This window comes from Oncorhynchus nerka, linkage group LG15 (assembly GCF_034236695.1).
Source record: "Oncorhynchus nerka isolate Pitt River linkage group LG15, Oner_Uvic_2.0, whole genome shotgun sequence".
In the NCBI taxonomy this organism is placed as follows: domain Eukaryota; kingdom Metazoa; phylum Chordata; class Actinopteri; order Salmoniformes; family Salmonidae; genus Oncorhynchus; species Oncorhynchus nerka.
This window is the reverse complement of record NC_088410.1, coordinates 63,607,685-63,617,824: the sequence shown is the minus strand read 5'-3', so window position 1 is coordinate 63,617,824 and position 10,140 is coordinate 63,607,685. Positions and strand designations below refer to the sequence as shown.

The following is a 10,140-nucleotide window of genomic DNA, read 5'->3' as shown; positions in this document are numbered from 1 at the left end:
ACAATTTTGGAAGTATGCTTGGGGTCATTGTTCATTTGGAAGACCCTCAGCAAGGAAGAAACCGCCATAAAAAAGCCAGACTACGGTTTGCAACTGCACATGGGGACAAAGATCGTACTTTTTGGAGAAATGTCCTCTGGTCTGATGAAACAAAAATAGAACTGTTTGGCCATAATGACCGTCGTTATGTTTGGAGGAAAAAGGGGGAGGCTTGCAAGCCGAAGAACACCATCCCAACCTTGAAGCACGGGGGTGGCAGCATAATGTTGTGGGGGTGCTTTGCTGCAGGGGGGACTGGTGCACTTCACAAAATAGATTGCATCATGTGGAGGAAAATTATGTGGATACAATGAAGAAATATCTCAATACATCAGTCAGGAAGTTAAAGCTTGGTCGCAAATGGGTCTTCCAAATGGACAATGACCCCAAGCATACTTCCAAAGTTGTGGCAAAATGGCTCAAGGACAACAATGTCAAGGCAAAGCCCTGACCTGAATCAGATAGACAATTTGTGGGCAGAACTGACAAAGCGTGTGCGTGCAAGGAGGCCTACAAACCTGACTCAGCTACACCAGCTGTCAGGAGGAATGGGCCAGAATTCACCCAACATTTTGTGAGAAGCTTGTGGAAGGCTACCTGAAATGTTTGACCCAAGTTAAACAATTTAAAGGCAATGCTGCCAAATACTAATTGAGTCTATGTAAACTTCTGACTCACTGAAATTGTGATACAGTAAATTATAAGTGAAATAATCTGTCGGTAAACAATTGTTGGAAAAATGACTTGTGTCATGCACAAAGTAGATGTCCTAACCAACTTGCCAAAACTATAGTTTGTTAACAAGAAATTTGTAGAGTGGTTTAAAAACAAGTTTTATTGACTCCAACCTAAGTGTATAAACTTCCGACTTCAACTGTACACGTGCTGCAATCGAACAGTTAGCAAATCAGACATTTCAGATCTCCGACTGGCACAAACGCATAGCAATGTTATGCCAGTCATGGCATCTTCTGAAAGTAATTAGGTACTGAAAGAAGACAAAATCCAACTGATTGTTTTCTGTACAGTTCTTCATTTTATTTATAACAATCTTATTTATTCTGTAAAGTACTCCAGCAAAAATGTTAACATTATTTTTTATTTTCTTTCCAGAAGAAAGTTTGAACCTCCATGCATTTTGTACTATAAAAGTGTAATTTTTCATTATAAAACAAGGATTAATCAAAAACAACTTAAATCCCAAAATGCATTTATGATTTTGCAAAAATGTTCTTTAAGTAAAATGATTGTACTTCTCTCCTTTTAAAAGAAAAAGAAAAAAATGCGACAGCATAAATCAAAACTTACACTTGCTGACAGTTAAGCAAAATAAGGATTTGTTATTCTAGTTACTTGAATGTGTTTTTTCACATGCATTAAAATATTGCTGATCACCTGACAGAAACAGCATTTTGGGACAGCGGCCGAGCTTAAAGACACATCGGAGCGACCAAAATGGCAGCGCCAGCAACAGGGTACAGGAGACCAAGAGATGATCAGGAATGGCTAAAGGAAAAACAGAGGGAAATGCTATGCAAGAGAAAGGAATGAATGCACTTCAGAGGGATCTGTTCCAAAACCATAAAAGCACAGATCTCAAGGTTAGAAGGATTCATCTGTACAGTCTGACAGACAGCCAGTCTCTAGGCCAGAAACCAAATAAAGAAATGCTGCAGGGGAAAAAAAACAGACCAAATGTTTCCCCATCTCTTTTCTCTGTCACCACAGTCCACTGAAGGGGTGCAGACCAACGGGTGACGTTCTTCTCAGTAAAGGTGTCACACTGTCACAGGTTCTCTTGTCCGTCCCTTCGTTAGAATGCTCTGACCTGCTGTGATATGGCCACTGGGCACACTTCCCACCTCATGGAAGCATTCACAAGCCTAGAATGCTGAACACATCTTCAACATCATCACCAGAGATCAGTCAGTCACTCCTCAGTCGCTTCAACACTAGGCTACTTTCTCATCACAAGCCCTACACACCGTTAGAATATGCTAGAAACAAACATATATTGACCTGTGTTACATCTTACGGTATATACACCGTAAAACATTACATTTGTGCAAGGAAGAAAACAATTTCATGAAGATTGTTCTCTGAGAAAATAATATGGAAATACTGAAGTTGCCATCCGATTTTGACATTTTACACGTGCTGTACACAAATCGTGCTATATTATTCCGGTCTTTCGCACTCCCGCAGACAAAACTGTCATCAAGACAACATTGGTATCAACTTACAAAACTTTGAGTTAGCTTCCCCCCCCGCTCGAAGTCAACATGAACAGAGTTGGCACTGGTGACATGGAACAATGTTTTTTTCTCTATACAATTCATACAAAAATAAAAATTGTCCAATGATTATGTTTTAACTTCTAATTTTCTTTTTCCATTTCATTTTGCACAGAGGTAGTGGCTATTTAGGTAAAGGGGAAGGGACAAAAAGTAAATAAAAAATATCTTATAGAAAACGCTTTTGTTAATTTTTGACCAGAGGAATTGTAAAAGAACAAAATATAATACTGCAATCACATACAAAAGTAGTCCTTCATTTTTGTACATTTTATACAGTGTTCAGGCTTTTTTTTCTTCATTTTTTTCTTTAAAAGGCAAAAAGAGGGGTGTGTTTGGAATGGTACGCCCCAGGCTAATGGACATTCTATGCCAGCGGGTCCACCAGGGGCTCCTCATCCCCCCGTGACAGAAGCTCCTTCTTCTCATCCGTGCTGGCCAGGGAGTTGCGGCTATTGTGGGCTCCCATGTACAGGGTGGCGTACACTGGGTTGGTGAAGTTGGTGGGCTGGGAAGAGACCAGGGAGGACCATTAGATCAACTACATTCATCATAGTAAGTGTTTTTGTATGTTGCCTCATTTGTGTCCAGGGTGTGTGTGTGTGTGTGTGTGTGTGTGTGTTTTTCGTGTACAGGTCTGTGTGGCATGGTGTAAGTGCGTTTTTGGGCTTGCTTTTATTACCGTGTGTGTTACCTTGTCTGGGTCCAGTGTGAAGTCTGAGTCTAGAAGATCCCCGGCATCGTCGTCTGGCTCGCCCTCGTAGATCTTGTATGCTGGGTTTCCTATCTCCACATTCATGGCTCCGTTGGTCATCCTCTGGTGCTGGAAGCCCTTGGTCCTGCAGACACAGAGGTGAAAGGTCATGACCCGAGGTACAGACGGGTCCTGAGCGAGTCCACACAGCGCGGGCAGCGACATGGCCACATCACAGAGTCAGGGAGGGGGGGGTAGTGGCTGTCACATCACTGTGCATGGATCCAAAGCCACAGCACAGGCAACAACGCAAACCCAGCATTCACCTAGCTAGAATACACTAGACACACTGGTCCTGGAGAGGGGTTTGTAACGGTACCCTAAAATGGTACTACGGCGGAATGCCTGTTTAACAGTTTGCTTGAAAAACATAAGCAAGGTCAAATCTATTGACGTCTTGAAAATCTATAGGCATTTTGGATAAAAATGTATGTTCTCAGTTTGGAGCATTTCGGGTCAAACCATGGACTTGAAGGATAGTAAAATGCTGGATTTTTCATGTTGCATTTTCCAAATCCCGGTTTGGAACAATGCAGTCAGAGCGCCCCCTCTCTCAGTACGGAACATACAGCAGCACTCTACACAACAACATGATACAGTACAATACAGTGTGATGGAGAACAGCATGGGGTACTATAGGCACTCTGGGGCCATAGACTGATCTATTTCACAGCCTCTCCAATAGATCACCACCTGTTTAATAGCCCCCTAGAAGTACAGTATAGTGGGGAGGTTTGGAGAGAGGGACCAAAACTGAACAATGATTCACAACGGGAGAGGCAAGCTGAACTAGAGCACTGCTCATTCACAACGGAGAGAGAGAGACAGACAGAGAGACAGACAGACAGACAGAGAGAGAGAGAGAGAGAGAGAGAGAGAGAGAGAATGGAAAGCATAACCCTGGCAACCGTTACCGCGCGAGTCTGGAGCAGGATTTGCCCGGCCTGCCAGACCTGAGGGACAGAAGAGATGCAGTTACTCACAGCAAAGAGAGAACCAGAGATAGAAAGAGAGAAAAGGAGCGAACAGTAAAGACCAAGAGATAAAGGAAAGGGAGGCTGAGAGTACAGAGACCATGAAGAAGACAGAGCTTGAGAGGCTTAATGTCCCAGTGTTACTCTTCTAGTGTATTGGAGTTGTGTAGTGTAATGTAGTGTGGTGTTAAGTGTGGTGTTACTCACCCCCTCATCCTCTTTCTGTACCAGAACACCGCTCCTCCCACCAACAGAATCAACAACAGCAGTAGCAGCATTAGGACCACTATGGAGGCAGTACCTGCACACAGACACACAAACAGTATACATAGTTAGGCTGAGTCTGGCGACCGTTCTACACAGAACTGGCAATCCTGGAGGTGATTTTTGATGGTAGGAGACTTCAATTGGCGTCAAGTTGATGTGCAGCCAAAATAATGTGTATAAAATGTAGGGAGCAGCTCTTGCATTTTATTTTGATGGCCAGCCGACATCTACGTTAAAACTCACAAGCAAAAGTTATGCCTCTACTTTTTGCAAACCTTTAGAATAGTTTACTTACGTCCACCAGACTCTGAGGAGTCTACACTAGAGGCCACCACCTCACAGCGATGCCCCACCCAGCCTGCAGAACACCTGGGGAGAGAGAGAGATGTAACGTCATAGCAACCAGAGATAACATTCTAGTGAGTGAGTGTGAGAGCGTGTGTGTGTGTGTATACTCACTTGCACTCTGGTAGGTGTGTGTGTTGGTTGACAGAGCACTGGCCATTAGCACAGTACTCATCACACGTGTAGCAGCTGGGTTGGACTCTGCCGTTGGTGCAGCTACAGGACACACAAGTAACAATAGGTATGGACAGGTGTGTGTTATGAATTGATGTGTGAATGTGTGTTGGTGTCTGTTTCTGTCAATATCAGTTTATCTCTGTGTGTGTGGACACTTACACGCAGGTGACCTCTCCTGTGGGCTGGAAGGAGTTGGTGGGGATACACTTGCCGTCGCGACAGTAGTGACACTTGTCCACCTCACAGGTGCTGCCGCTGTACTGGGGCAGACAGCGACACTGGCGCGCCCCGCTGGCACTTTGCAGACATGTGCCCCTGTTCAGACAGTGGCCCTCGCAGCTACCTACTCACACACAGGCATACAGAAGAGACAGCTATCAGTCTGAGTATACTGAGCGCAAGGAGCCTTAAGGTTGATATTCAAAAGAGTAACAAGCAGTTTACACTTTTATGGTGCTTTCTACAAAATGTTAAGTGCCATAGTGTTATACTGCCAGTAGGTGACAGTACAGACAGACAGATGGAGTTTATTTGAGTTCATTACGATCCACATTATAGAATATCATTTAGCAGATGCTATTATCCAGCGTGACGGCAGGGTAGCCTAGTGGTTAGAGCGTTGGACTAGTAACCGGAAGGTTGCAACCCCCGAGCTGACAAGGTACAAATCTGTCGTTCTGCCCCTGAACAGGCAGTTAACCCACTGTTCCTAGGCAGTCATTGTAAATAAGAATTTGTTCTTAACTGACTTTGCCTAGTTAAATAAAGGTAAAATAAAAACAAATGGAAAGGCGCAGCAAGCTTATCACCATGCACTTTAATCACTCTGAAGTTGATCATAACCCATAGCAGATGTAGCTTAGCCGAATAAACTGCATGGTTTTCCAAGTCGTAGTGGGAGGACCACACAACATAGCATTGAGTCACTGCCAATTTACCTCAACATGATGGATATTCTATCAAAAAATTGCGCAATAAATAGTTTCCACCACAATTCTTTGCATACGGTAATCTAATCACCGACCCAAAAAATATCCACCCTTGTCTAGCGTATTTTGTTTTGTGGACAATTTGACAGTGATGGGTTCTGACTTATAAACTTGAAATATCCTAAACCATGCCACTGAGGGAGAGAGGGGAATGCTGAACGTTTACATTCTGTCAGAACATGTTATTGTTAGACATCAGGTCTCCTTTGGAAAGGAGAAGGGCTGGTACAAGTCAACAGGACAGCCGTGAGTTGGGGAGGAGTGAGGAATTTGGGCCGAGGTCAGTTCAGATGAAGTGAGAAAGAGCAACAGAGATGTATTGGCTGTCCCGATGTGTAAGGAGGAGACTCAGCAAAGCAAAAAGGTTTAAATACCAGTGCTTGTGCAAATATGTTATCTTATGCAGCTGTGTGACCCTGTGGGTGAATAAGCTTAGTTTGAGCTTTACTAATCTTCCGTAGGTTTTTAAAATGTATAATCTAACATCAGGCCGGTTGTGAGTTCTTTATCCGACAGGTTCTTTACTCACATAAAAATGGTTGGATGGAAACCTGCTTATAGTAAGTAAACATTTTCCTCAATAAAGCAGGTATCAGCAACGTCAGTGCTAGTAAGAAAGGACAAGTCAAGTACAACAGTAGGTTTTAGGTTTGTTCTCCTCCCCTTACTCGGGGTGGGGTAGGGGTGTGCTGTGGGATTGTTGAAGATACCTTTTGAAGAGGTAGGTCACATGACACAGTACAGAGCATTTATAAGCAAAAACAACAAGGCAATATTACATGAAATGAAAAATAAGATCAGACCGGGGCAGACCAACAGAAAGACAGACAGTGAGACTCACGGTACTGGCACTGGTCCCCCAGGAAGTCAGCAGGGCAGCGGCATGTGGGCTGGTTGCCAGCGCTGACCGTGCAATTCCCTTCGTTCTGACAGTAGTTCTTACAGGTTTGGAGGTTACAGTTAGGACCAGTGAACCCTGTCAGACAGCGACACGTAGGGGAGCCTGGGGAGGGAGGGAGAGACAAGACAGACATGGTCCGACAGAGATAAGACAGGAAGTGGAGAGAGAAACTCCGGAGACTTGACCTCTAACATCAGACTAACATCAGGACTGCTCATTGAGGGTAGAATCCTTGACTCAATACACGGCTGTCTAGTTGTATTATTTGTTTATATGTCTCACTGTGTTATTCTGACTCCTCTCAGACAGCCAGCCCTCCTGTCAGGGTAGTGTATTACCTGTAGGAGAGGCCGTGCAGGTGCCTCCATTCTGGCAGTAGTCCCTGCACTGGTCCACCTCACATTTGTCTCCTCCGAAGTTGGGCTGGCAGCGACACTTGGGCTGCTTCCTGGCGTTGAGGAAACAACTGCCTCCGTTCAGACACTGGACATTACACGTACCACTGGGAGGAGCTGGGGGAGGAGAGAAGGGGTGAGTGTGAAGAATTACAGGTAGGGATTAGTGTGGATGTGTGTTTAATGTTTCTGTCATCATTTGGAGTTTTATGGGAGCTAAAAATGACTTTTATACCCACTGCAGATTATTACACAAACAGACTATAAGATTAACTTTGATCACAACGCTACTTCTGTAATACGGTGTGTTTGGATGTCAAGTGGAGACCACAACAGGATTACAAACATGCAAGCGAGCACCACGGAGCCGGTGTACTCGAGGGAGACTAATGTCCCTGCGCTCATCAGTACCACCAACAACGAGACCCCCGGAATACTACAACATCCCAATCGAGTTACGGGTGAGGAAAAAACAAGACAGACAAAGGCAACACCAGGATCTGGAATATCCTGGACAAGTGCTATGTCAATATCAAAGACCGCTACACCCCCAACATCAAACCACTGATCTCCAACTCTGACCACAACGCTGTCCAGATCATCTCTGTCTACAAGACTAGGGCTGTTGCAGTGACCATATTACCACCACACCGGCAGTCACGAGTCATAATCCCAGTCAAATTCCACGTGACCATTGAGTCACGGTAATCTCCTTTTATGCACTCTGGACATTCATTAGTAGTAACCAACAATTAGCGATCATCAGGTTGCTAGTGGCCTGGTACTCAGGGCTCGATTGTCCCTCTAACCACTCTGACATCAATGCAAATGCAATGGAAAATCAAATCAAAACACTTATCAAAGCAGTATGTGCTTTTAAAACTCACCTCACTGTGATTGACCAATTTGAAGAAAGAAGTTTTAAAAACAATAGGTTGAAACTGGGTGGAAAGGATGGCCATTGTGGATGTTGTTTCAAAGCCTAACAACTAAATGGGCAGCATTCTCTAACATGATGATTAATTCAAAACACTTATATGCATATTAGAGTTTATGCATAAGCATAAGAACCCAAGCCCGGAAAAAAAAACAGAATTCAAATAATGATTGTGCCGTTATACAATACATAGCCTCCCGCATATTACACTTGTTTTAAAATATATCTTTGGTACATAAATTGTTCTAGCCTAAATTGAACAAATTCAGATTTAGCCTAGAATTATAGTGAATTTATTTTTGAATAGCCTAGTAATAGGGCATTTAAAAAATATATTTTCATAAGGAATAGACTGACATTACTGTCAGCTACAGAAAGTAACTATTGATGTTCCCGAACAGATTTAATTTATTTCCAAATGAAGCACAGAGTAGCTACAGTAACGGGGTTGGAGAGTCCAGAGTGGAATATCCTCTGTGGCACAGGGAAATGACAGGAGTAGCCTACCCTACCGCTGGGAAAGTGGCCTTCATTCACTATTCCAGTGCATATGGACGACATTTATTTTTTGTTTTGCCCATATGATAATGGGCCATTCTAAATTGAAACTAATTTAAAATACTAGTAAATACAATATTTAATTGAGATAGTCTGATGGCCCGTATGAAAAAAAATTGCAGTCAAACGAGTGCAGTATAACTGCAGTTTTCTTCAATTACTGCATCCAAAATACAGCAGTCGACTGCGATTACTGCAGTTCCAAAACTGCAATCTCTTTTTGTGAGGGGGTTAAAATATGAGCACTTGATGAGACAACCTGTGTGGCCTGAGGCAAGGAACATAGTCGCAAAAAAAAGCTTGCGCTTTCTCAAAACATCAATAGCCTATAGTCGTATCATGCAGCCAATACATCTTTTGATTTCTAAAAGGCATTCTAAAGTTTGTAGAGCTGCCAAATAACTAAATCTAGTGTTTAAAAAAAATCACTTTTACACTCAACATAGCCACTTCATATGCATATGCATAAATTAGTTCAATTATATTCTTCGTACTATAAAATCATATAATCTAAAAAGATTGCACAGGACTTAAGAGTACAGTTCATTCGGAAAGTATTCCGACCTCTCGACTTTACAAAATGCTGTTACATTACAGCCTTATTAAAAAATGTATTGAATTTACACACAATACCCCACAATGACAAAGCAAAAACAAGTTTTGGAATGACTGCAAATGTATATTTTAAAATATATATATATATCACATTGACATAAGTATTCAGACCCTTTACTCAGTACTTTGTTGAAACAGCAATTACAGCCTCAAGTCTTCTTGGGTATGACGCTACAAGCTTGGTGCACCTGTATTTGGAGAGTTTCTCCCATTCTTCTCTGCAGATCCTCTCAAGCTCTGCCAGGTTGGATGGGGAGCGTCGATGCACAGCTTTTTTCAGGTCTCTCCAGAGCTGTTCCATCGGGTTCAAGTCCGGGCTCTGGCTGGACATTCAGAGACTCTTGGCTGTGTGCTTAGGGTAGTTCTCCTGTTGAAAGGTGAACCTTCACCCCAGTCTGAGGTCCTGAGCGCTTTAGAGCAGGTTTTCATCAAGGATTTCTGTACTTTGCTCCGTTCATCTTTTCCTAGATCTTGACTAGTCTCCCAGTCCTTGCCGCTAAAAAAACGTACTCACAGCATGACGCTGCCGCCATGTTTCACCGTAGAGATGGTGCCAGGTTTCCTCCAGACGTGACCCTTGGCATTCAGGCCAAAGAGTTCAATCTTGGTTTCATGGTCTGTGAGTCCTTTAGTTGCCTTTTAGGTTGCAGTGTGCCTTTTACTGAAGAGTGTCTTCCATCTGGACACTTTACCATAAAGGCCTGATTGGTGGAGTGCTGCAGAGATAGTTGTCCTTCTGGAAGGTTCTCCCATCTCCCCAAAGGAACTCTGGAGCTATGTCATCGGGTTCTTGGTCACCTCCCTGACCAAGGCCCTTCTCCCCCGATTGTTCAGTTTGGCCAGGCAGCGAGCTCTAGGAAGAGTCTTAAACTTCTTCCATTTAAGAATGGTGAGG

The 10,140-nt window shown here is 43.3% G+C and overlaps 1 protein-coding gene across 4 annotated transcripts in view; it reads right to left on the bottom strand.

Moving 5' to 3' along the window:
• Positions 1 to 1,052: 1,052 nt before the first annotated feature.
• The window catches only part of LOC115143100 (low-density lipoprotein receptor-related protein 1-like), a 181,163-nt gene continuing 172,075 nt past the window's right edge, over positions 1,053 to 10,140 (bottom strand). For 2 of the 4 annotated variants that reach the window (XM_029683178.2, XM_029683179.2), the window contains exons 81-88: positions 7,079 to 7,252; positions 6,681 to 6,842; positions 5,010 to 5,193; positions 4,788 to 4,889; positions 4,624 to 4,697; positions 4,269 to 4,362; positions 3,016 to 3,172; positions 1,053 to 2,841 (exon numbers count right to left, since the gene is read on the bottom strand). In XM_029683178.2, coding sequence (XP_029539038.1) covers positions 2,701 to 2,841; positions 3,016 to 3,172; positions 4,269 to 4,362; positions 4,624 to 4,697; positions 4,788 to 4,889; positions 5,010 to 5,193; positions 6,681 to 6,842; positions 7,079 to 7,252 — 1,088 coding nt within the window. In that variant the 3' untranslated portion in view covers positions 1,053 to 2,700. The remainder of the gene's footprint in view (positions 2,842 to 3,015; positions 3,173 to 4,268; positions 4,363 to 4,623; positions 4,698 to 4,787; positions 4,890 to 5,009; positions 5,194 to 6,680; positions 6,843 to 7,078; positions 7,253 to 10,140) is intronic. The other 2 variants (XM_029683180.2, XM_029683181.2) reach the window with 1 other exon arrangement.